Consider the following 27,370-nt stretch of genomic DNA (forward strand, 5'->3'; position numbering starts at 1 on the left):
GCCATCTTGGTTGTGGGCGGCCTGCCCTGCTGTGAGGAATTCGAGCGGGTGGGAGCTTGTGCGTCACCTTCGGCTCTCAGAGAAATGAAATGCTGCTGTTCTTACGTGCTAGGCATATTTTGGAGACAGGAAAGACACCCGTAGGCAGCAGCATCAACGGCAGTTATTTTCTGGAGCAGAGAGAATTTTCCCATAGCATGTGATTATTTTCTTTATTCTGATATGCAGTAGCTGTGAGGACAGTTTTTTTTTTAAGGTAAGCCTTTAAGAAAAGAAACATATGTTGGTGAACACAGAAACTGTAAACAAAAAAATGGAAGTAAGAGATTAATTTAATCATACATTGAAAATCTTTTCACTTCTGTATTTTGTTATTATTTCTTACTTTGCCCCAAGTAAATTTTAATAGCCCAGTAACATTTAATTACATGTAATCTCTTCTAATTATTATTTTGTATATCTAAGCTATACTACCTATGTAAAGAGAGATTCTTTGAAATAGGTACCCCCAAATACTGGTTTGTAACTAGCAGCCAAGTATTTCACGAATCATTTGAGCTCTGGAAACTCCCCAGTGATCTGAGGCTACTGGCTCACTGAGGAATGCTTTGATTGATTATGCTGAACACGAGAACAGCCGTGGTGCTTCAGCAAAATGGTCCAGAACTCAGTTTCCTGCCTGCTAGAAGGGGTTGGCAAAAGGTGCCTCAAGATGTGCAGGGACCAAGCAAACTGCAGCTGAATGCTTTCCCTGCCTCTAGCTGCTTTGAGTGTAGATTTCCTGAGCCTGATGCAGTTGTCTTTTCAGCAAATCTTAGTGGCTCTCTCCCCAAATACTTGAACTTGTGAACTTTTTCACAGAATCACGGAATCGTAGGAGTTGGAAGGGACTTCTGGGGATCATCTAGTCCATTCCTGCTGATAAAGCAGGCTTCCTACAGCAGGTCACACAGGAAGGCATCCAGGTGAGTTGTGAATATTTCCAGAGAAAAAGACTCCCTCCCTGGGCAGTTTGTTTCAGTGCTCTGTCCCCCTCGAAGCACAGAATTTTTCTCTCATGTTTGTATAGAATGTCCTGAGTTCCAGTCTGTGCCCACAGCCCCTTGTCTTATTGCTGGGTACCACTGAAAAAAGCCTGGCCCCATCTACTTGACTTCTGCCATTTGTATATTTATAAGTGTTGATAAGGTCCCCTCTCCGTCTCCTCCAGACCAAACAGCCACAGGTCTCTCAGCCTTTATTCATAAGGGAAATGCTCCAGGCCTTTAATCATCTTTGGTGCCCCCCCACTGAACTCTCTAGAACTTCCTTGTCTTTCTTGAACTGGTGAGCCCAGAACTCAGCACAGTGCTCCAGATGTGGCCTCAGCACATTTTATTTTATTTTTTTTAACGTGCTCCAGGATGCCATTACCCTTCTTACTCACAAGAGCAAGCTGCTGTTTTTTTTTTTTTTTTTTTTTTTTTTTTTTTTTTTTTAAATCAACATAATTTGAGAAAAGTTGTGCAAGGCTAGCTAGCATTCATCATGGGAAAACTTGTTTATCTATTTATCTAATTCCTACCAGCCTCTGGCTGTGTTGAAAGAGACATTAAGCAGTGCACTCCCATCCATCTTCTCCATACAACTCATGATTCTGTGGACCATTAACATATCCTTTTGTGTTATTTTTTCTTCCCTGCCAACCCCCCCCAGACTGTTTTGTTGTTCTAAATGAAAAACAAACAAACAAAAAACTATTCCGTGTCTCTGATTATTTTTATTTTCCTCCTTCTGATGTTTCCTAGTTCTAATATTTATATATTCTCTGACTATACAAAATATCTAAAGCTTAGTCCAGCCATAGAACTGTAGTGTTGCAACACATCCCTCTCTATCTACTGAACTCCTACTGCTGCTTCTCTGCTCCTCTTCCCACCAAACTAACTTTTGAATAAGGCAGATTTAAAATTGGCATGTTTTTCTCAGAAGGTGCAGAGGAGTTAGCTTTTGAAATTATGTATGTCCTGCTATGTCATTCACTAGAGATTAATCAGTGATGCCTTCAGTACCACTGATTTCTGGTGGTACCATTAAAACCTCAGAACTTCCACATCTTATAAGATGTAATTAGTAAGGACCACTTCATAAGCAAGTTCATGTTGGAAGTGGTTGTTTAATCATGTTTTTGCACTGGAAGGTTGTATGAGCTGCATGTTATAAATACTCAGTATGCCATACTGGAAAACATTTCCTTGTTTCCTTGAGCAAGTGTGTCCTCTGGATTTATGCTACCACCAATGCAATCGGAGCAGCTGCAAACTTCTCACAGCTAATATTACAGAAGATGAGAATAATAAAGTATCCTGAGGTCATTCTAACACCTTCCTTTCAAATTTAAACAAAACCTTAGAGTTTGTATGTACGTTAAAATTACTCCAACCAGAAGATCTTGTATTGGAATTTTTCCTTTAATGAAACTTCAGCCACATTATCATTGGTATAAGAAATCATTCACTATCCAATGGATTTCATTGCTTGTCTTTAGCTTTGGGACTTGGAAACTTACTTTGGAAGGATGGTGATCAATACCAATTTATCTCTGAAGTAATTCTTTTGATATTTACTTGCATGAGGTTGGATATAACCACCTTGTCAAAGACATAAAAGACATGCTTCTCTCTAAAGATAAGTGGGTGTGGCAGGTGAGGTTCTATCCATGTCACCTTCTCTTCCTCATCTCTTAAGAAATTGTCTACCCAAAGCAGGGTAGACCAGACAGTTCTTAGAAAATAAAAGTATAAAGAATCTTCCTAGCAACTTGATAGAATCATAAAATCATTAAGGTTGGACAAGACCACTAAGATCATCTAGTCCAATGCCAACCCACCCCCACCATGCCCAATGACCCCATCTCTCAGTGCCACATCTCCACGTTCCCCAAACGCCTCCAGGGACAGTGACTTCACCACCTCCCTGGGCAGCCTGTGCCACTGCCTCACTGCTATTGCTGAGAAGAGATGTTTCCTAATATCCAACCTGAACCTCCCCTGATGTAACTTAAGGCCATTCCCTCTCATCCATCACTGTAACCCAGGAGAAGAGGCTGAACCCACCTTGCCAGCACCTCCTTTCAGGAAGTTGTAGAGAGCAATGGAGTATCTCCTGAGCTTCCTCTACAATGTTCTCTCCATCAACACCCCATAAGATCTGTGTTCCAGATCCTTTACAAATTTCTTGCCTTCTCTGGATGTGCTCGAGGGCCTCAATGTGTTTCTTGTAGTGAGGGACCAGTGATAGCTTGGAACGCCAAAGTAATCCAGATAGATCCAAGAGAAAGGGTGCTGTGAAAGTCCCTTTCGGCCATTTCTGCCCTATGAGGTGTATATCCCCACACAGGATGACTCCTATTGGGATTGCACTGCTCAGAGCAGCAGCTGTGCGTGGATGCTACAGCGTTCCATTTGGAGGCACTGAGCTCCTCCGACCCGATCTTGCTGAGCTCTCCGGGCTTTCACAGTCAGATCAGTCCCGGGAGGGGAACGTCCCGCTCCGTCGCGCCTCCTCCCCTGCCCGCGGAAGTCCGCACAACCTCCCTTACGCCCCTCGGGCGGGGCTCCCCGAGGCGGCGGGCGGGAGGGCGCGGCCGGGCCCGGTACCGCCCGGGCGGGGCGGGGCGTTCCGGGGCTCCGCTTCCGCCGCGGTCGGGGCCCGTTGCGGCGGCGGGCAGCATGCTGAGCCCGCGGGAGCGCGGCGGGGAGCTGGCCCGCTTCTACACGGTGACGGAGCCGCGGCGGCACCCCCGCGGGCACACCGTCTACAAGGTCACGGCGCGGGTGAGTCAGCGCCGCCCGGGGCCGCGCCGCCACCGCCCGGGCCTCAGCCTCGGCCCGCTGCCCGCTCCCAGGCGGCGGCCGCAGCCTTTCCTTTCGCCTTTCCCGGCCGGCTGGGGGGCCGCCGGGCCGGAATAGTTGTGCAGGGACCCCTGTCTGCAGGGCTGCGTTGGCTCGGGCCTCTGCCCTGTGACGGTGCTGGATGCTTGTCGCCTCCATCTTCCCATTGAAGCCCAATAGGGAGAAGGAGTATGTAAATACGTGGAGAAAGCTGTGAGAGGAGTGGGAGTTCAGGTCACAGGTTGGTGGGTGTATTGAGACCACCAGGAAGGACAGGGTGTGTTCGGATGGCTGTGGTCGTGCGGGTGCTGTGGCTGTAGGTGTTCTGCCTGGGAAAACAATGTGTCTGCGTGTATCCCCCTAACCTTGGCATTTTGTACCTGTCTTTATGCTGTAGCACTCAGTTTTTTTGAGCACGATCACACTGCATGAAATCATTTTGTACAACTAAAAACCTATTTTTAATCTTATTCCCTGCCCCACTCCCCCACCCCAAATGAGGGCTCCAAAAGTAGTGTCTCCTATTCTGATGTGTTGGCACACAATGTCAGAGGCATATGTTGGTGGTACGGCAGCAGAGGGTGAACCTTTCCACCAGTATCCCATTACATGTTGTTGCTGTGTGACAGATGGCAGCAGAGGGGCACTCTGACAAAATGGTGTCTGACATGGGAGTGCATGAGGCAAAGGTATGGAATTTAATTCCTCCATATGGAAAAATTAGCACCCACTAATGGTCACCAACACTTGTTGAACGTTGATGGAGATCAAACAGTGGGTGTAAGCATGTGAGGCGGTGGGTGATGTGTTTCAGAACAGATGAAAACGATGTGAAAGACAAGCAACATTCTGGACAGCCATGCTTACGCAGGCTCTTGTTCATTGCTGGTGAATATACATAGTTAATGGTGGTGACTGGTTTGAAAAATAGTGGTTTGTAGCTGAGAATTTGCACTGTCAAAGAGTGTTGTTGTGCTCTTTGTTGTATTTTCTATGGAAATAAATTGTAGGCATTACTTTGGGAGCAATCTACAGATGTGTATTAATGCAAACACAGATATGGGATGTGCTAGATACTTTTTAGTCAAATAAACTACTTTTTATTAGGAGCCAGATAAAGGTTGTGGGTTTTTTTTTGTTTGTTTGTTTGTTTTTCCCTCAGAGATTTTAATCTAAAAGAGAAAGATTAGGTTGTGCTTGCAGTCAGAGAGCCTCTGGATGAGGATTAAGGGGATGAATCGCAAAGCAGATGTTGTCATGGGTGTCTGCTATTGGGTGTCCCCTCCATGATGGTAGTACAGATGAGCTATTCTGTAGGCAGTTAGGGGGAATCGTAGCATCAGCTGAACTCATCCCTATGGGAAGCTTCAACTATTCAGACACAAACTGCTGTGACAGCTGAGTCTAGGGAATTCCCAAAGCAAGTTGAAGATAATTTCCTGTTGCAAGAAATAAGTGAGACAGCTAAGGGGGAAAAGTGTCCTCCTAGAGCTGTTTGAGAACAGGGAAGGCCCTGTGGGAGAAATGTTTTGGCCACAGCACTTTTGCAGTGGTTATGTTCAAATGTTTTGGAGGGAAGAGAAGAAAGGTCAGCATTACCACTCTGGACTTCAGGAGAGGAAACCTTATCCTACCTGAGCTAGCAGTGTTCCCTGGGAATCAATTTTGGAAGGCTTGGGGGGATTCCATGCAAGTTGGTCACTCTACAAGCACCACCTTTTAAAGTCCAGCAGTGGGCAGTCCTGCTATGCTGTAAGTCAAGCAAGTGGGGCAGCTCAAAGGGTTGCAGTGAATGGGGCTGGCTGGTGGCTGGTCACCTGGCTGGTGGTGTTCGACTAAGGAGAGCGATGGGTGCTACGCTGGGGGCAGAGTAATGGTGGGCACAGTGCAGAATGGGAGATGTCAAAGTAAGTGATGTTTTGGTACTTGCAGACTTGTTCAGGAACAGGCTGTGGTTAACTAGCAAGAAATGACAGTGTGTCTCTGTGTCCTGTAAGTTGGAGCCATGCTGGTGGTGTGGTTTTCCAGGAGATGCAGTTCAGAATTGGGGAGTATGCGGGCTGCCGTGGTTTTCCTGCAGAACAAGGAGTTGGTCAGCCTTTGATCTCTCCAAACTAAGCTGTTAACCAGAGATATTTCATTCTTTGCTGCGTTTGGATGTTGAAAGTCCTCAAAATACAAAATTATTTAATTTATGCAGCAAAGCATGTTCTGTACGAACAAATGTAGAAATACAAGTAGCATTTGTCTCACCTCAGTGGGTCTCTATCTGGTAATCTATTATGTAGTACTTGAAGTGAGGATTTGAAGTGTTAGATGTTGGACAAATGATTTAAAAATAATTCAGTGAACATATCTGCTGCAGTCCCTTTTTCTCCCCTCCTATTCCTCCCTCCTGTTCCTGCAGTGCTCTGGCTCCATGGTTGATATCACAGCACTACAGCTGTATTGGCTGAGCTGATGCTCAGCAGCTCTGGGGGACCAGCAGGAAAAAAGTGGGGTGGGTCTTCCCCTTGCATTGAATTCCTTTCTGACAAACCCGGGGCACTAAGTGTGCTAGTGGAGATGCCTTTCAATGGTGCGTGAGTGAATCCTTTCTGAAACTACACTGAGGCCACGTATTTATAAAGTAGATTTGATAAGTTAACCATAAGCACAGAGAGAAGTATCAGGAAATGATGATAGCAAGAGAATTGCTTATATGATATCTGAAAATGTAGGCTACTCATAAAAGTTCAGAAAATCGAGCAGATTACAGTTACTAATTAAAATTCAACTGAGTTGCATTGGCTATCTGCAGGAATGGGCTGTTCTGAAATACGTAGCTCAAAGGTGAGGTATGAGATCCTTTTAGAGTTTCTCTTTTCAGATCATAATGCAGTAGTTATGCATTGCTCAGCTCATTGATGGGTATCACAATGATATTTTTAAAACAGATGGAAGTTGCTTGCATTAAAAATTTGCAGAAGGAGCCAATTGCATTGATCCTTGTGGGAGAGCTAAAAATGTGCATTGAAAACTTGGGGGTTAGTTTTTTTTGGCAAGTCTTTGGATTGATTGTAGGTTTGGTTGAAGGGGAAGACCACTTTTGGGGTTGACCTTCAGGAAAGGATATGAAGAACAAAGTAGGAAGACACATTAATTATTACATACTGACTTAAAGTTGGCAGGACTGGTAGATATAGAAGGCAATGTAACATTATAACAAGTGTGGAACAGGGCCTCTGGGTTTTATTCCAGATTCTTACTAACTGGCTGGTAATTACTCATCTCTCTGGGTCTCCTTCTGCCCATCTGGTGACTTTCCTAGCTGCCAGAACTGGTGTAAGACTTTAACTAAAGGTGAACTGCAAAGCCAAACAGCTGGTGCACGCCCTTTGGTCTCCTTTTTCATGCATAGCCGTACCTGTGGTACCTTCCTTCCTCAGCTCTACAGCTTCCCTACATCAAGTACGCCAGCTGCTGGAAAAGAAGGGTCGGAATTGTTCACAAGTGGTACACAGGAACTGGCTGGTAGTGAATGAGGTAGCACAGCCACAAGGTTAAAGTTTGGTCAAGTTGCCAAATGTGACATCAGTCACAGATTTCCTTGGATTGAGGAAAAGCTGAGGAAAGGTTTGTCAGTACAGGCTGTTACAAGGGACTGACAACTGAGTGATGCCCGAGGCCAGTGAGATGGTGTTCTATGCTGTGGAACATGAGTCATGTAACTCCTTCAACTTGCCCCTGTATGTCACCAGTTCACAGTGCTAATTGTTTTGGGGTGTGCCAGTGTGCGGATAGTCTGAGTTTGGGGTGAGAGTGCCCTGTTTATTTAACACTGGGCTAATTATTGTGCTAAATGGCTTTGTCTGAGTTATAATGAAGGATATACTGACTGACACAAGGTAATTGCAGTTATGAAATAAAGATACCTGGTTTCGATGTGTTTGATTGTGTGGATGTGCTCTTACTGGTGTGACCAATGCAGAACTTGGATTACGAAGGCTTTTTTGCAGTCAATGTTTATTTATGGAAAGAAATCCTGACAAAACACAGGCTTCTTGATGGTGTGCAGTCAAGCCTCATTTTCACTGCGGTTTTCCTCTGGACAAAGTCATTTATAATTAATTAGAGAAAGAGCGTTTAAGCAGAAACAAATACAGAAGGATGGAATTAGTTGTGTGTGCACGTTGATGGCTGTAAGTGAAGTGAAAATACTGTCTTAATGAATACAAAGCCTTACATTCACAGCAAGGCAGTGAGTGACTTGTATTACGCTAAGCATAGCCTTAATTAGCTCTGCTTAGTGGGAGTAATGTGACCCAAATATGAAATAATAGAAGAAGATGGGAAGGATGAGGGGGGTGCACTCTGTGCAGCTTTGTTCTGTGAGATGCCTTCTGTGCCATTTTGCCTGGAATGTCCGTCTTGATTTCTCATCCCAGCAACCATCTCTGCTGCTGGAACTCCCTACTGTGTTGTGTTTGGATATTAGACTTCTGTGAAACTAATGAAAACAGTTCTAAGTGCAAGGAGAAATATACAAGTGCCTGCCTTTTTCCAGGTTTTAGTTGTCAGCAACAAATCACTGTGTGTTTCCATTTGGAATAGTAAAGCTGAGCGCTTAATGTTTTTGTTTTCCTTTTCAGATTGTTTCGAGAAAAAATCCAGAGGATGTCCAGGAGGTAACAGTTTAAACTTGTACAAATGTCTTTACATATCGCATTATGCCTTTTGAAGTATCTTTGATGTAATTTAGCAATTTCTGTGTATTTTGTCATCGTAATTGTGCAAACTCTTTTTTTGTATGTTTCCATCTGTTTTTTGCTTTCATACTTGAAAACAGTCGCTGGTGTAACATGTTGCAATTCTGCCCTCAGTGATGAATGTGACTTGAAACAAAGTCTTAGGAAGTAAAGTGTCTTTTGATGACAAGAAGGCTTTGATAACTTTGCAAGCTCTTTTCTCAGGGCTGGAATTGGCAAATTGATGGTTACTTAACTCCTACTGGTAAAATTAGAGATCAGTCTGCAATCCAAGTCTTAGGTCTCAGCTGTAGGTATTATAGTCCTCTTTAACCAATACTTCATGGAAAAGCCTACATCATTACTGGCTATTAGTGAGCAGGGAAAATGGAGGCACGTGGGAGTAATTGAGGGAGATCAGACTACAAGTCATATATTATGCGTCTCCCTTTGAGGATCCTTAAGTATTTTCCCATGATGTACTTTGATAAAACTTTTGAATTGCTTGCTCTTTGCCTCTTCCAAAAAGGCTCTGAATAAGCCTTGTATCACTTTAATGCCTTGGAAAATCTGTTTTTTGTTTCATTCTTGATTTCTTCTAGACTAATGACTTGACATTGCTGATACTATTATGATGTACATGCAGTATCTTCCTTCAAAAGCACAACCTTATGGCTTTTCAGACATTGAGTAACATGCATATGTTGAATTTCTGGTGCAGTCTCTTACCACAGTTGAGGAGAGCCTGGATAGTTGATGAAAGAAGAGCCCATAGATGAATTCATTGCATCTGTATGGTCAGACATGAGTTACTGATTAGTGGCTTGGCAGAGGTGAGACTTGCCTGCTACACCCAATACCCTTTTGTTGCATCTTTCTTTGAATTCTTGAGGATGAGACAAGCATGAGCATTCATGCTTCTGGCTTTTTTTTTTTTCTTTTTCTTAAGCTATAGAAGATTAAAATAGTCTATCAGAATCAGAGTGATCACGGAGCTAGTGGTAGACCTGTGTGACTGTAGCTTGTAGCTCAGTCTCCTCTTCCAGAGAGACTCCTGAGTTGAGCCTACACGTGTGCACCCTCTGCCAGTACATTAATCTTCATCTGTGGGATAAACACTTTATAGCAGCTGTTGATGAGCTGTTCATCAGTAAAATACATTGAGTGCCTTTCAGCTAGTGTACTGCATGAATATATTTTAAATAATTTTGAAAAAAACAGCAAAACCATATCCTTCAGTCCTTGCTTTACTTTATAGATGCAGGCTAGCCTTGCAGGATTCCACATACTCTAGTCAACATGGGAACATAAATGTGCCATGAACTAGTTGATAATTTTTCCACTTTGTACTATATCAAAGTAATTATTTTGCATGTGATAGTGTGGTAGTGTGATGCAGTTTTGTTATAAGCAAGCATCTGAAACTTCCTAGTTACTAAAAGCAAGACTGCAGACTGTAGTTGCTAGAATTATAGTGGGAAAACAACATACATTGGGAGCTTTGCTGTTGTAGTGATCTCCTGTGAAGTGAAAGACCTGTGGGCAGTGTTTGAAAGAAAAAAAAAGATGCTTCTAATCTGCTCCTGCTGAAAATAAATTATCTCAGTTTTCTGGAATACTTGTTTAGAAATCCAACAGACAGAATTTTGTATATTCAGCAACCCTCTTACTTTATGGCCTCCCTGTGCAACCACTTCCCACTTGGCCATGCCTGCCTACATTTTCAGAAGTCTTTTAATGGCATTGCTGTGATGCTAGTAAATGAGTAACATATGTGCAGCTGTATGTAAGGCCATGTACAGTCGTCTCAATTCTGCTTTCTGTCAGCTCTTCTAACTGCACTTTGGAATACCTTTAGTGCACAGTCTCTCCCGCTGCAGCCAACTAGAGTTCAGGATGTCCTCACCTGTTATTGCTGGGACAGGAGGGAAGGTAACTTTGTAAGGGATTTCTTCTCAGAAGAATGACGTTAATGCAAAATTGTATGTGGAGGAGTTAACAGATACTGAAGGGCTTGTGGCATTCATTTCAGTTTCCTTGCTTCTTTGTGTTGATGATGGCAACATGGCATATGAATTCATTCTAGTTAGGGCAGTCCATGGTTGATTTTCCTTTTTTTCATCCCTTATTTGCTGAGGAGAAAGGGTTATTTTTTGTGGAAGGCAGAGATCAGATGAGTTAATAGAAATACAGTGGCTCTAGCTATTATGAGCACACACATTATTCCCTTACAAGTCTAATTCCTGTTTTATGATATACTTGGTGTGCTTTGTTGGGCCCCAAAGTATAACACGTCCTTCCTCCAAATCTAATTTCTGAAGAGTATATTACAGTGGGAGCTTTGCTAACTTTGCTGAGCTGTGTGCATGCAAAGGCATGATTTCCATGAGCTTGTGAAAGAGTTTAGGATGACCTTCACTCATTTGCTTTACAGGCCTTTTATGTTTTCACCTCCTGGCTACTGGGAGAACACTTGCAGCAGCAAAAAAAAATACTCTGTAGTGGAACAGAATTTAATCCTCTTAATTTTTGGCAACATTTCTCAGTGTCTCCAAATACTGACTATATTGCAGCTTGATGTTTTGTGACTTTGCTTTCTTAAGAAACTCAATAAGTGCTGATCACCCACTTTCTGGATATTAGATTAAATGGAAGTACAGCAGTAGAGAATTATTGTTTCTGGAAGTCAAATCACTAGTTAACTTTCTTGAGAGATTCTGTTTTTAATTGCCTTGCCTGTTGAACTCCATCAAATACTAATTGCAGCTGAGTTCTGGATGCATGTGTGTGGTAGGTAGGTGGGGCTGAGTCAGGACAGCTACTTTACACATAATTAAATTGATGAGGTGAATAGAGTGTTGCCATGGTAAAGCTTTACATATACACTCCTAACGGTCCTATTGCCTTATATCTGCACTGTTCTGTAGGTATGACTTGGATCCACTGACAATTGGAAGGCCTCTGACCTGGTGCTTAAAAAGAAAAAAAGAATTACTCTAAAATCAAACCTTTTACTTCTCTCTAAATCTGATCTCCTTGAGAAAAGTAAATTTTTTTCAATTACGATTGCTCATGAGAATGCAACTGGTTAAACCATAAATATATGGAATATTTAAAATGGTGTTTAGTTGTGTTCACTTGATTGAGATTTGTGACTGAAGGAACACTGGAATCAATTTATGCATTTATTACACCCTCTTTGTTTTTCTTTGTTCTATACTAGTCTCTTTGCATTAGTGTTGAGTTTTATTACCATGGCTTAATGAGTCTAGCAAAAAATGCCTTTGTTCTTTTTCTTAATTTATTTTCCTAAATCTTAGGAAACGAGTTACCAAACTCGTTAGCAGTCAAATGCAAATTCTGTTGCTTGATTTTTCTCCTGATCTTCCTACTGGGTTTCCTTCTTTCTCAAATGGCAGGATACAAAGAATGGGATGGAAGAAGGATAATGTAGATACCTGGCTGCAAGATGGCTGCTTCTTTCTGAAAAGGGCAGATCAGGAAAATCCATTGTAATGAATGCTGTCCTTGCATTTCTGAAGTCTAGAGTACAAAAAGAATTGTTCAATTTTTTTACCATGATTATTAGTAATAAAAAATTGGGGCTTGCATTTGCACACGGTCAGCATTTTATGTAGATGCATAAATTATCAGCTAGTTTGTAGTCCTTGGTGCTTAATGCTCTGTCCATAAAAAATCCTCTGTCTATAAGATTCCGTAAGAATCCTTTACTTGTACTGATTTATTTTTCCTAGTTTTTTCTTGCTGTTGTCTCTTCCCCATACCTGCGCCAAGCACAGCATGCTGTTGAGTTTTGGATAGTGAAATGCTCCCATTTAGCTTTTTTTTTTTTCCTTCTCTTAGTGGCTCCTTGTGTAACTGGTCTGCATCGTGGCTGAAACATTGCTGCTTTCACCCTCTGTGTCCTTTTTTCACCTTTTCCTTAATGTTTAGTCTGTACACTGCAGTCTTGTTAGCCAAAATGGGGTTGGGGACAGGTACCTAATCACTATTTTTTATGATTGTTACGTTTGTCAGTTCAGATTGTATATTTTTGCTAAATGTGTTTGCTGAAGGTAGTGATCTGATTTGCTTGAAAATGTATTTGTGCTTTGAACAACAACCCTACTAATACTCCCCACCTCTTTCTGTGCTTCAGATAGTCGTTTGGAAGAGATACAGCGACTTTAAGAAGCTGCACAAAGATCTCTGGCAAATTCATAAGAACCTCTGCAGGCATACAGAACTCTTTCCACCTTTTGCCAAAGCAATAGTGTTTGGTAAGCATGATTTCTTCCTGAATTGCTGAAATGTATTGATAACTCAGAATCCATGAGTACATTTTGTTTTGCAGCTGCGTGGAGAAGTCTTTCCTATGTGCTTTTGAGCTCAGTGTTTTTGGTTTGTTGTGAATGTCTTACTGATAGGTGAGACTGCTTTCACAATTTGGTATTTTTATTATTATTTTAAAATGGAATTACTTATGTGCTTGTGCATTTTAGAGAAATAAGCACTTATGTTTGTTGATGTAATATGTTCTATAAAAGTCTCTTGCAGTGAGGGTGGTGTGGCACTGGAACAGATTACCTCGACATGAGGTTGATGCCCTGTCCCTGGAGACTTTCAAGGCGAGGCTGGATAAGGCCCTGAGCAACCTGATCTAGCTGTGGTGTCCCTGTTCAGTTGGACTAGATGGCCTTTGAAGGCCCCTTCCAACTCTAAGGATTCTTTATCTGTTAAACATTAGTTCCCTGTTTTCAGGAGCACGTTGTTTGTATTAGCTTTGTGAACAGTGCTTGAACAATGTACAAGACTATCATATATAAACTGTCTGTTTATTGATGAGTTACAGAGAAGTACAATGTTGGAGAAAATATATGTTATATTTAATTATAACTATCAGTTGTATACTCCTTTGAGGTCAGTATTACATAAAGCTATTAATTATACATAAGAGGGCTGTGACTCTACGTGAGAAATATGTGGCAAAAGCTACTTAGCCAAAAAGGGTTTTATCTTAATCCAGATGGAAATCATCAAGAGTAGCCATAGATGGATTTTCACTGAAGCAGTATGGCTCTGTATAGAACTCCATACAGAACCAATTGTACTGTCAGCTACTAAAGAAAAAAACATTCTGTGCCTCTCAAGGAAAAACCAACCAACCAACCAAAAAGGCCATCCAATCCTCCCGAGTGTTAAGGCTCAAAATAACTTGAACATTAAAATGTAATGTCCTGTTGTGTAACATTGTATTTTGAACCTTATCTTGCTGGATGTGCAATATCTTGAGCTTTAAGCCTTTTTATTGTGTAGTGTATCATATTGTATTTTTAACAAGTTGTGTGCCTACTGTGCATGTTGCACTTCTCACAGCATTTTTCATATTTTTTTCCTTGAAATTTAATGTTTGTGTGTTGACTGTTTTTCAAGTTTCATGGCGCGCCTCTCGTGTTCAGTTTTGCACCTTTTCTCCATTTTTTGGCATCTATGTGTGTGGTTTTTTGTGCATCTTTGGATGTGGTGCATTTCTCAGCTGGGTGGGCCTTAGGTGTGCTCTTTTTTTGTGTTTATTTTTCACGTGTCTTTTTAAGCAGCCAACGTGCAGGTGCTGCATGTTTCCACGTTTTCCTCATGCACTGTTTGTAGGCATGCATGTGGCATAAGCTTTTGCACATTTTTTCCTTGTCCCTTGCTAGTGTGTTTCAGCCTCTAGCATGCATTTGACATTTTTACCATTCACTGCTCATCTTTTCACATGTGCTATGTTTTGATGTGCATCCAGTGTGTGTTTTTGCTTGTTTTTTTCCATGTATGGCATTTTTGCATGCATTTAAGACTTTTTTCCCCTTTCTTGCACCTTGCTGTTCTTTGCATACTTTATCTGCATTTTTTATTCTTTTTATATTGCACAGTGTTTTTTGTTGGTGCATTTTTTATTTTAAATTATGATTTCTTGGGGTAAGTGTGAAAAGAAAATAACAAAAAGCCCCAACCCCCTGTGACTTTGAGATAGGCAGACCTGCCAGTTCACGGAGTGCCATAGTAGAGGTGGTTCAGTCACCCTTCATTCAGCAGTGCTGTTGTGCAGCTCTGGGCTGTGGCACTGTAGCAGTATTTGCTGGCGGCCCTCTTTTTCCTCCAGTGTCAGAGAAACAGTAGGAAACTCCCGTGGAGACAAAACCTCCACCTTCAAAGCACAACTTTTCCCTTAGTTTCAGGACCAAATTCTGCCAGACGTAGAGTTTTTGCTACCTAGTGCTACCATGCTTATTCTTGTTCACTGTGCTGCATGTAGGGATGGTGCTGGAATGTTTTAAAGAATATATGAACATAAACAAGTGGAAGTTGGCTTGCAGGCTGTGTGCAAACTACTCTCGGGGAGGCAGTGACTTAGCCTGCTATTGTTAGAAATGTTCAAGTGATGGGCAAGGAGGCTGAGCTCTGGTGTAGACTTCATGGGTCTCTGTGCAGAGCTGTGTAAAATTCCTAGGTTGTCTTTCACAACAGGTACATTACACTCAGCTCTTGGGTCTTTTTATGGCTTATTTATGAAGTTGGAAGAGGAGTAAGCTTCACTGTTCTGTCAGAACTTGTGCACTGATGTTTAAAAAGAGAGTGCCGTATTAGTTTCATCTTGAGATTATTTTTATGTCTCATTTACAAACTAGAGTGCTTGCCGGGCAAGTTATTCACAGAGCCAACATTTGCAATCTGTAATGTAATGTTAGGTAGAAGATACGGTATCTATTCACAAGGGAGGGGGAAGAGAAATTAAAGTGGAGGTTGAAAAGAGTACAAACTCCTAATGTCGTAAGTAATTTAATTGTCAGAAACACAGATTTGGGAGCTTTTACTGTCTATAAACATGGGACAAATGGAATGGCATCTAAGATCTTTAAAATACATCTTTTGTATGGAACAAACAAACGTAACTGCAGCATACATTCAAAGGGAGGGAAATCTACAGAAGGACTCAGTGTAGTTGTTGACAAAACGCTCTTTGAAGTTAAAAACCAAACTAAGTGAAACTCACTAAGTTTGAATGAAAAATACAGGAAAGAAAAAATGAAGTAAAAACAAGTTTTAAATAATTCATAGATAGCAGAAAGGAACAGAAATGTCCTATTTTTTCCAATTTAAGATTTATCTTCATTTAAAGCATAAAATTTTACAACAGCTCCTTCCATGCTTCTTCTACTTCATAATTGGTGCTGTGTGTCTTATTGCCACCTAAAGCATGTATCTTCAGTCCTAGTGCTTTTTGTATTAGAGAAACATGTAGCCTTTGTGGATGCTGAGTTTTTGACAAACTTCTTTTCAGTCTTGTTCAGTTAAAGGTGAGCTGCAAAGCACATCTCTGTTAAGAGCTTCCCTTTTCAGGCTGCTTTTTCGAAGCATTTCTGAAACATTTTTTCACTGTGATGATGTTTACTTTGTTGCAGTTTTAAATTAGTTATTTATAAGCATTGCCAATAGCTGCCAATGGCATAGTTTCATTTTTTTTTTAAATGCACATACTTTAAGTAACGGTTCATGTTGTTTTGTGGAGAGTATACTTTACAAGTGGGCACTGTTGAATCAGACAGTTGAGCTTATTTGTTCTGAAAGCGTTAAACCTCAGCAGAACCTCAAGTGTAGCATTCGGAGTTTCAGGAGCTGATGTGGAGTGCTGGAAAGGATTTAGAAATGGATCAGCCACGCTGTGCTGTTGTATTTGGGATAACTGAAGATGTGTCACACTTGCAGAATTGAACTGCCTTGCACATTCTGCAGCACAGCTTTTGAAAATTATGATCTGCAAGTGTGTGGTTTTTTTTTTAAGCTGCTCGCTTCCAAATATGAAACTTGGTATGGGTGAGGGAAAAATAAATCCAGTGAAGGATAGAAAAAGTAGAATGAACTTTTCCACCCGTGTTATGGGTGATCGTTCAGACCAAGGTAAACTCAGGTAATGATACCAAATGAAGGAACCTGTTTAAGGATTAGGTGTCATGTGTGGTCTGAAGTGCTGTGAGAAACTGCACTGTGAGCAGAAATTTTGGTAGGTACTTTGTTTTTCAGATCTGCTCCAGAAACAGAATGGTGAAGTCTTTTAACAGAAATTTGCATTTGATTTCCATGCTCATAGGAAATTCTGAAAGCATCAGTTGCTGGAGGAGTAGCCCAATGATGTTAATGCATTTGTTGTACGATGAAACTGAGCTTGAGATTTCCTAAAACTCTGGAAAGCTATGATCTCTGTCATCAAGTTTTCATTTGTCTAAGAGACGTGAAGAGCAGTGGAAATTACATTGACATAGGTGCAGGAAGATATCATTTAGACTGTGTCTGAAGAGTCAGATCAGGTATCTGAGTACTTCTGAAAGTCTTACTGAGAATGGAGAGACCAGCCAAAGCACAACAGGACAAACAGAAAAAACAGGGAAAAACAGGAAAACGGGAGCAACAGGAAAACTAGGGGAGTGGGAAGGAGTTCAGTAAGGGTGTCTGGGCATGGAACTGCTGCAAAGATGACAGTCTGGGAACAAACCAGTGCCAAATAATATTTTTCCATCCCAAGAAGTCCTGTAATTCTGAAACTGGTTGTTCTGTTAGTGTATCGTGGTGCTGATGAGCCAGGAAATGTGGCAGTGACTTTAATGTTTCAGCGGCTTTATTCCAACATACATCTTAGTGAATTTTGTTCTTGCTCAGCTCCATAAGAAAATAAGGCTTACATAATTGCACTGTCAGAAAGTCAAATCTCTTGCTCACATGGATCAGCTGAATTTGAGAGATGAGGTGCCTAATGATGTTTCTGTGAAGTGTGTGAAACAGCATCCCAGTGAGTAGTGTGCCCATGCTGTGTCTTCCTAAGGGAAGGAGGAGCCAGCTGCTGCCTGTTGGACTTGCACATGAGCATGAGCATGTTCAACCTGTAGGCCTGAGTGCATGTTGCCTGTGCCTGATGGAAGCTTGGAGAAGGTGAGGAAGAAGAAAACCACTTCTTAACTGTTTTGATGAAGACCTATAATGGAGAGAGAAGGATCCCTGGGAAACTAGGAATGGTGTCTTACAGAATCACTTTTTTGTGCAGATTGTACATTTCTGACTTTGTTAGCTGCTAATTTCTTTGTAATCAATTTTCTGATGCATTGCATTAGCATCTGTGTTACTTTGTAGATTAATTTATTTCATGCTGTTACGCTTTATTGAGGGAAATTCTTTTTTCATGATATCCTGTTTTTCTTGGTGTGAGGCAAAAACCATAATGCTCCTACAGTGTTGCTCTGAAGGCCTCTGAAGTTTGATGAGCAGTTTGATATGGCCTGATTTCAGCATTGCCACTGAATGTGATAGCATTGCCTTTGCCTTCTTTCTGCTTACTTGTTGCCCACTCTTTTGTATGTCTGCTAATGTTTGTACAGCTGAATGGCCGGGGTGAACAAATCATGGGGCTGATCCAGCTGAAAATTAGCCCAGCAATGTCTTTTCTTTCTTTTCGTGGAAAAAATAATCCCCAAAAGCTGTGTTTGTGATCTTCTGAGTATGTACATGTCTTTCTAGTTTTATTTTCTTTTTTCTGTTACCACATGGGCAGGAGCTATTTACTTGAAGAATTTCTAGAAAGAGTCCTGCTTTGATATTTTCTTCTGGGATTTTTTTTTTTTGCTTGTTCTGAGTATAAATGAATTTTGCTTTTGTATTCAATGCATCTTTTGTCCTCTTCAAAGGTTAATGCCACAGAGCTGTTATAGGTGGCTCTTATTTTTATGGTCATGCTGTTATAGCAATACTATTTCTTGAACTTGTCTTCCCAGTCCTTTTTTTTCCCTCTGTATAGCTGTTTCAACTATCTTTTCTATTCTCCTCCAATTATTACTGTTCACCTCTGCCCTGTTCCTTTTGTAAACTTATAACTATTTCAACAACAAAGTGATGTTGATATGAAAAGCTAAAAGAAGTTGTGTGCAATTGTGAAGAATGTGGTTTTAAGGTAGTAATGCAAGGGTCCTTTCTCCTGAGAAGCAAATCTCTGAGGTGAGCTGTGGGATTGGTTTTTAAACACTTTTTTTATTTTTTCCTAATTGGAACGTCTTGGGTGCTGGGAAGGGAAAAAGGAAAGGACTGTACATTTTGGTAAATGAGCTGCCTCCCAGCTCTGATTACCTCCTGAATCCAGGGCAGATGAGGCCCTGTCTGCTTGGAGCTGTAACTTCCCTGTCTCACTGCGATTTGTCTCCGTAAATAGCACCTTGGAATCAATTATCTGTTTGGGGGGCTTTTAGCAGTATTTCTGCTTTCTGCTCATGTCATGCATCGTTCTTGAGAACACGTGAAGAATGCTCAGCTCCTTACAGGATTTGGGCTGTAATCAAGGCTGACACTGACTGGCATATTGTCAAATTGCACACGTATCATTTACTGTTAGACAACACTGGACATCCGTTAGTGTCTCTTGGCTAATGAAGAGTGTTGCCTCACATATTCTTACGATGGGAGTGTGAAGGATTCTTGTTGTAGCTGCCAGCTTTCATCATGCAAGTGGATTGCAGAAGGTGGTACTCTAGGGATAATTGAGAATAGGAAGATTGAAGATTTGCTGTGTTCTTCTGAAGCACTGGAATGACTTCCATTGGCTCAGGGCATTGTCTCCAGAACATTGCTTTATTTATTTATTCATTTACTTATTTTTAAATAAATATTTATTTACTCTGTGGTGGTTATTATTGCAGAATAAATATCTAGTTATTTCTAAAACTGTCAATCCACGTGTCTGTTCCAGGGCGATTTGATGAAACCGTGATTGAAGAAAGAAGGCAATGTGCTGAAGACCTATTGCAGTTTTCTGCTAATATCCCTGCTCTCTACAACAGCAAACAGCTTGAAGAGTTTTTTAAGGTTTGTTAGTATTTGCAAGAGCATTTTCCTTATTGATAGGAATAAAGTATACTGCTGATTCTGCTTTGTTTATAACAACAGAATGCCAACCAGCTGATCTGACATGCTTTCTGAAGCAACTGGCAGTTTTCCATTTACTCTCAAAATGTAGCTTTGAGGAAAAAATCAAAAAGGTGTATCATGCCTCTAAGGTGGAAAGGTCTACAGGAACTTTAGGTGAAGGGATTTGGAATTCTTGCTTACCAAATGATGAGCAAAACCAGTGATGTTAAATCTGGATGATGTGGGGAAGCAATAAAAATTCTACCATCAAACTAAAAGAATGAAGACTTAGGAAACTTTTCTTGGCCTGTTCTGGGTTCAGTTCCACAAAAACAAATATGGCATGTAACTAGTTAAATATGCTACTTGCACAGCGTTATGAGAACCACTCACCAGAATACAGTTTAGGACAGTAAGTTGAGACTTTCTTTTTATTACATCTGAAGCAGTTCACTTTCAATAGTTTCTTCAAACCTCTTTATTTTCAGTACTTAGCTAATTCCAATATTCCACAGGCAGATAAGCATCAATTTACATGTAAAGATGATAGTAACTCTCTGAAATTAAATAAATGCTCATTTGGTTTAGATTGGGTTAAAAGTGTATTGACATGTTTAGTCTCTTTAAATGATACATGCAAAAGCAAGATTACAGCAAGGCTTACAAATTACAACTCAAGTTCATGGAACAGTTATTGCATAATAAAGATATTTTTTGTTAAGCATTGGAAGTAATGCTAAATAGGAGAATGAATTTAAATATTTTTTAGTTTATTTCCATTTAAACTTTTTAAAATTTATTTTTAAATACTTCCATGCTTTTGGATATTTGTTCAGAACTGCTTTCATCTTTTGCTTAACAAAGGTATTGGTTTTAGCCTTCCAGTGAAAGCTAAAAGGCTAAAAGTGAAGGCTTTTCTGACTTTATAAGGCAATGAACAAACCTAAAATGGCATTCATTTTTATAGGAGTAAATATGTCTACAAGCAGATTTATGCAAGCTTGAACTCACAGTAGCTGATGCTATGTTATGTTTTTCTGTAAGAAAGCCTCATGGTTTGATCAGTCACCAGCTCAGTGCTTCAGCTCCATGTGTGAGTGGTTTTGTTGCTTGTCAGATTTCTGTGCATATAATCATGGAGAAATAGAGTTGGTCACTGAAGTCTTAGAAGGAACTGAGGGAGATGCTGTGTCTACCTATGTACTGCTGACTCCAGGAAAACAGACTACCGATGTGGAAATGTGCTGGAATAGTTCAAGACAGATTAGAAATGCCTTTGGAGGTGGTGCATTTATAATAAAAGTGCATGGAAGGGATGAACTTGAAATGCGAAGCAGAAAATTAATAAAACAGTGACAAAATGACATCAATATAAACATAAAACATAAAGCAACAGCAAAAAAAAACAACAAACCCAAGGTGTAGGGAACCTGCTTTGGCAGGGGGGTTGGACTCGATCTCTGGAGGTCCCTTCCAACCCCTACAATTCTGTGATTCTGTGATTCTGTTTCCTCATGCAATTAACTGTTTCTTTTGATACTTTACCTATAATGCTTTCCAGGTTTAGAAGGGTATAACACTGTCCTTATATACTGGCCCTGGCCTTATCTTCTTTTGTCCAAAACTCAGGATATTAGATCCTGGTTAGGCTATTAATCTGATCCACAGACACTTCTGTGTGAGGGCCCTGCTGACCTAGGGAATACCATGAAATGGCACAGACTCAAAGCTGGAGCATCACTGTTCTCTCCATGTAAAACTCTAGATCCTGTAGGTAGACCTGCTGCAGCCTGTGTGGTTCAGGACTTGTGTTACTCACCACAGAAACTGAAGTTGATACCTAAGTGGTCTGTGGCAAGCATCTGTGGCCTGAGCAAAAACCCTTGTTTTGCTTTGGCTCTTTAGAAGGAGTGCATTCTGAATTTTTATAGAGTCATAAAATCCCCAAGGTTGGAGAAGATCTCTAAGATCATCAAGTCCAACTGTCCACCTGCCACCAATATTTTCCCCACTAAACTGTGTTCCTTGTTATAACATCTAAATGTTTCTTGAACATCTTCAGAAATGGTGTCTCAACCACCTCCCTGGGTAGCCTGTTCCAGCTCCTGAACACTCTTTCAGAGGAGTTTTTCCTAGTTTTATGTTGCGCAATGCGTGGAGTTTAGCTAGAAGGATTTGGTCAGGCTTACTGTCACTCATTTATAGTGGAAATGGAAAGTCAGGCCTTGAAGCAGTGATTGAGCACCTGGTGGGAAGGCAGGGCCAACTCAGGAGAGCTCAGGTGCATGCAGTGCACCTGGGTGACTGCAAGGGGTAGAACCATGATCCACCCCTTTCCAGATCTCATTTAAGGGTTGGCAGTGGAGGCAAAGGTATCTTGCAGGAGATCCCTGTGTACCTGAGGCCTCCTGATGGTAAGCAGCTTCTTTCCTTTGTTTCTCTGTCTGTGGCTGCTGCATTTGAGCATATCCTCACTTGCTGCAGCATGGGGCTTTGCTGCTACACTGTCATTGCTGTGCTTTCTATTGCGTTACAGCGTTATGCCTATTGAAGTCTGTGAGAAATTATACCAGCTATTTTACACAATTGTTGAATAGGTTAGAATGATACTAGGATTAAACTTCAAGCTAATTTTATAGATATGTATAGATTGATTAAGTGCATTAACTGAAAGTCACAGAACATTTACTGGTTAGAAAAGTTGATTTTGAATATCACTGCTATATAAAGAGATTTCCATAGAGCTCAGCAACTAAATAATTTCTTTCCCTCTCTTCAGGGTGGAGAGGTACATGATGGATCTGAACTGATCGGTCCTGTTGAGCCTCTGTCTGACTCACTGACTGACAACCTATCTGACTGCAGCTCTGAAGGTTTGCTTCTTTCTGTCATGTGGCTTTATACCTTGATCTCTTTTAAAAGAGCACATAAATGACAAGTGTAAATGACAAGTGCTGCATTTGTACGTTTCTGTTTGCTTGATATGACAGATAAGTTGAAACTGGGATTTAAAAAAAGAAAAGTTCGGCTCAGCAGAACTCTGTCTGCTCTGCTAGAAGTTTGCTTATAACAGGACATTTTCTGGGAGTTTGTCTTGTCCACTTTAAATGTCCTGTTGCTCTGTTGTTCCAAAGAACTTCTTCAGGTATCAGTGGGAACTGACCTCTCTGGTGTAAATGTATGCAGTCCCACCTGATTCCAAAAGGTTGGGTAAGTGATCTGGTAGCATTCATGATGAATTGTGACTTAAGTCTCTGGTAGTAAAAATTTGCAGGGAACTTTAAAATCATTTTGAGATTGATCAATAAATATTTAGGTAACTTTGAATTTGCCCAGAGCATGAAAAATAGGTCTAAGATTTGAATAGCTGTATTCATTTCAGAGGGTTCTTATTTAGCTGTTCGTGCCCTGGATGCCACCAGGGTTTAACTGCTGAGTAGAACCCAGAAGATATACTTAAAAATTATGCTCACAGTTTCTTGTGTATGAAACCTAATGTTGGCAAATAGGATTTGTTAAAGAGAGTAACAGCATGTAAGTATATATTATTATAACAGATATACTTAAATTTGTAAGTAATACATGTATACTTCAGATATTAAGTATAGTAACGTCTTGTGACTCATACTTTCTTAAGTTTGAAACCAAACGATGGCGAGTGGGATTTGGGAGAGAAAGTAACAGCTGTCTTTAAGGCCTCTAGATGGCAGTGGCAATACTCGGCTCTGAGTCCTCTCCCTGTTTGCATATAATTCTTCTAGTCTGATTATCATAGCTAGTTTGGACTAGTTAGTTCTCTGTTTTTGTGGGCTGACACAGCCTCCCCATGAGCACTGTTCCTCCAAACTGTCCTACTGAGAAGGGGATTGTGTTTGCTTAACAGAAGTTGGTGTTTGCTAATAAGGTTCTGTTATGTTTTCTCCGTTTTGCCTGTTCTTTTAAGACAAAGTTCACCCTGCAGAATACATGTGTGTTAATGGTAGAAGGATCAAACTGATGGGCTTTTTTTTTTTGAACCAAGATGAACAATAAATATCCTGCTTCTCTAACAGTTTGACAGTTCATGCTTTAAATACTTCTACAAGGATCTCTGTGCTTTTCAAGAGGGCAGATCTCAGAGCATCACAGTACTTTCTAATCTTGCTGACTGTCACTCATCTTCCTCTCTAGATATGTGAGACAATGTTCATCTGTCGAACCCCCTCTCCAAAGTTTTTCTATACCAGTTGCCACATTCTTTAGATAAATCCCCTTGGAACATCATCTTTTTTTTTTCCCTTTTTTTCTTCCTTCTGGTTTTACCACATTCATGCTTTCCTTCCAGAAATAAGCAGACGCAGTTCAGACTTTTCCTACCCCTCATGCTGGTTGGAAGCCCTATGACTGCAATTTGTGTGGTGATGAAACTGGGTTTTATACCACTCCCCTAAGCAGAGTTTATTATCTCAGGCTCTGTGCCATGCTAGCTCTGTTAGTGCAGCTTCTGGTCAAGTCGGCTGCAAGAGACAGCTCTGTTTGAAATATTCTGTGTAGATGTGTCCTGATTCATATAGTCTGGGAGATCAGTGCACCCTTTCTACAAAACACAGCCTGATAGTGGTAGGGCAAGGGGTAATGGTTTTAAGCTAATAGAGAGTACATTTAGATTGGATAGTAGGAGGAAATTCTTTACTCATAGAGTGGTGAGGTGTTGGAATAGCTTGCCTAGAGAGGCTGTGGGTGCTCCATCCCTGGAGGCATTCAAGGTGTTAGATGCAGCTTTGAGGAACATGGTCTAGTGGGAGCGGTCCCTGTTCATGGTGGAGGGTTGGAACTGGATGGCCTTCAGGGGTCTTGTTTCCATTCATTCACTCTCTTCCATTCGTTCACCTTTCTCCATCAGTCAGCTCTGTTTGCATGTGCAGATTCCCTAACTTGTGATTTTTTTTTTTTTTTTTTTTTTTCCACTGAAGAAGAACATTTGGCGCCTCTGAATGTTATTTCGTAAATTTAGTCATGAACAGCCAAATTTAAGTTTAACTTCAGCAGGTGATACCTAATCACTCATATCCTAATTAATCTTCTGTCTTCCGCCAACTGGTCTGTTGTGAGGTTGCCTTCTTTATGTATTCATGAAGCTACAGTTTTCTTCTCATTGTAAACACTGCTGTGTTTTCCTCCCCTGAAAAGATCTGGAGCAGTGTCTTGAGAGCACCTGTGCACTCCTGTATTCTCCAGTAGTCTTGTGTCACTGAATATTGTCATGGCTTGATTTTAGACCAAGTAATGACTGGTAATCTGTTTTTCTTCCTGCCTTTTTTTTTTTTCCCTCTCACTTAGGTTAAATGATTTGCTAGCTCTGGAGAAGCAACATTTCTACAGTGCTTAGCAAATGTGTGTGCTTTCTCTCTACTCTTCCATAAATTGTAAACCTCCCTGTCTCCCCTTCCCTTCTGACCTCTGGAGCTGCAAAATCAAAATGAAAGTTTAAGCTAGGTGCCTTTGAGTCACCTCCTTGCTGCTACACATTCTTTTTGAAGAAGACAGAATACTTTTCCTGGTAACGTGCATAAACTCTTGACTCTGTTGATAATACAGAAGAAAACAAGACAGCCGGTTTTAGCTCAAAATTTACTTTTGTTGCTTGTACAAACAGCTAAATGCCTTGACCTTCTTGCTTGTTTTATTGCTTCAGTAGGTACATGTGCCAAGGTGATAAAACAAACTGCTACGTGATATCCAGGTGGCACTGCCAAATTCATTGCTCGCTCCATATGTCTCATGCAGAGTACTATTCTGGAATGACATTTTTTGAGACTGAAACCTGGCATTTTTTTCTTTGTAGTTTGTAGATGTAGGTCCCAGCTTTGAAGACTCTTCTGTTGTAAGTCTTGTTAACTGTAAATCATTGGAATGGTGTGAGATAGGGATTGAAGTCCTATTGTTGTTGAAATTAGGTGAGTTGGAGTGCTGAGGTTTGAGTTAGCCATCCTAAGCAAATGACTGTGTTCTGATTTTAACCTTGGTGGCAGCCAGAAGTGGCAAGTCTGACTTTGCTGTCAGTTTTAATGGTGTGCTACCAAATGGATATCTCTGATAGCCAGTTCAAGAGCAGTTTCACATTACATACTTTTACCTGCAGCAGGGCCATATCTTTCATTTTTGATGGCAAGTGAACATCTAATCTGTCATGCAAAAGGGTATCAGAACCATTTTTATTGTTCTTGTCTTTTTCAGTTCGGAAAGACTTAAGTGGACTTGATGATGTGACGCTTACAAGCCAGTCGGAATGTGGAGGTGAGCTCTGAAGTTTCAATTAGTTTTGTGGAGTTTGAATTATTAAAGAGTCATAATTATGGATGGACACCTTATGTGGATGATGATTCACACAGAATGGTGTGCATGTAAAATATCTTTGCCACTTATTCCCAAATAACTCTTCTAGGTTTCTGTAGTTTGAAATTACTGAAGATCAGTTTGAAGTAAGTGTGTATGCTTGTGGCAAATGTAAAATAAAATAAAAGCTGTGAAATTCCAGTGAAAGAGGTATAATCCATTTTTTACCACATCTTAACAATGGAAGAATAGTATATATGGTAGTCATGAATTAGAGTGCTGTGTGATGCAGAAGCTGACAAACTGTGAATTCGAAGTCCTAATTGAATCATTTTGGGATGTTTCATTTCACTGATTTAAAACAGTATATACAGAGAGATCTTGCAACAATGATCTGGCTTCTGCTATTCTAACAGCACTCACACAGGGAGGTTTAGCTTCCTGGGCTCCAGCAGTGAGCAGGCTTTGAAGGTTAAAGTTGGGTGTTAGATGTTTGTCTCTTCATTCCCTGTATTAAAATGAAGAATTGCTCTGCAGAGTTTGTAGCTAACTTTTTAAAAAACCATATCTCTGGTTACTCAAAAGCCATTTTTAAGTTGGAAAATTTTTGTGCGCAAAGTCTTAGGAAGTTGGAAAGGTGAAAAGCAGGCTAAAATATTTGAATGCGACAAAGAATGTTGAATATTCCTGCGGTATATGATGTAGACTGATAAATGTCTGTCTTGTCGTGCTTTCAGGCTTCTCCAGTGACAGCGACCTGATCTCTTTGACAGTTGATGTAGACTCTCTTGCTGAATTAGATGATGGAATGGCATCCAACCACAGTTCTCCCAGCAGAGCTGTTGGCCTTTGCCATACTTCTGAGCCCCCAGTACAAAGCGCTGTGGCATCTGAGCAGGAGTGGAGCAAACCTGAAGGAGAAAGGGAGAGCCATGGTCTGTTTTCTGGAAGCTTAAAACCCAAGCCTGGCAAACAAGATTACTTAGAGAAAGCAGGCGAGTTGATAAAGCTGGCCTTGAAAAAGGAGGAAGAAGAAGACTACGAAGCTGCTTTCAGCTTTTATAGAAAGGGTGTTGATTTACTTCTGGAAGGTGTTCAAGGTATGGATCTTCCCATATTGTTTGTTTTACCTTTGGTTATGGGTATTTGATTATGGTATTTCCTTAGTTACATATGCTTATTGTGTTGCAAGGAGGTGATATGAAATGCAGAAAAATGTGTGCCTGGCTTTCATCTGCTTAATAGCTGTTGTGCTTGCAAGACAGAGAGAAATCTTTCTCTTTAAGACTTGAATAATATGCTAGGGTCTAATCTTCCAAGTGCCAAATATCTCCTACTCAAAATTGCAGCACAACCTCTGACTTGCAGGTAAGTAGCAAAGTGCTCCACTTTTGTCTCTTTCCTTTTTATTACCTAGGCATTAATTAATGTGTGGCACTTGCAGCACTGTTGAAACATTATTTAATTTACATGGTTAAGTGAGGATTAATTATCCCCATTTTACACATGGGTAGAGGCAGACTCAGGTTA

The 27,370-nt window shown here is 40.8% G+C and overlaps 1 protein-coding gene across 5 annotated transcripts in view; it reads left to right on the plus strand.

The window, feature by feature from the left end:
• Positions 1 to 258: 258 nt before the first annotated feature.
• The window catches only part of RPS6KC1 (ribosomal protein S6 kinase C1), a 94,914-nt gene continuing 67,802 nt past the window's right edge, over positions 259 to 27,370 (plus strand). For 3 of the 5 annotated variants that reach the window (XR_007375104.1, XR_007375105.1, XM_048936057.1), the window contains exons 1-7: positions 3,649 to 3,815; positions 8,504 to 8,539; positions 12,759 to 12,879; positions 19,368 to 19,483; positions 22,305 to 22,398; positions 25,742 to 25,801; positions 26,578 to 26,940. Coding sequence is in view for 1 of the 5 variants with exons in the window: in XM_048936057.1 (XP_048792014.1) it covers positions 3,711 to 3,815; positions 8,504 to 8,539; positions 12,759 to 12,879; positions 19,368 to 19,483; positions 22,305 to 22,398; positions 25,742 to 25,801; positions 26,578 to 26,940 (895 nt within the window). In the remaining 4 variants the exon portion in view is untranslated. Of the gene's footprint in view, positions 966 to 3,648; positions 3,816 to 8,503; positions 8,540 to 9,320; positions 9,433 to 12,758; positions 12,880 to 19,367; positions 19,484 to 21,890; positions 21,940 to 22,304; positions 22,399 to 25,741; positions 25,802 to 26,577; positions 26,941 to 27,370 lie in introns of those variants that run through there. The other 2 variants (XR_007375106.1, XR_007375107.1) reach the window with 2 other exon arrangements.

Source organism: Lagopus muta, chromosome 2, assembly GCF_023343835.1.
Source record: "Lagopus muta isolate bLagMut1 chromosome 2, bLagMut1 primary, whole genome shotgun sequence".
Classification (NCBI taxonomy): domain Eukaryota; kingdom Metazoa; phylum Chordata; class Aves; order Galliformes; family Phasianidae; genus Lagopus; species Lagopus muta.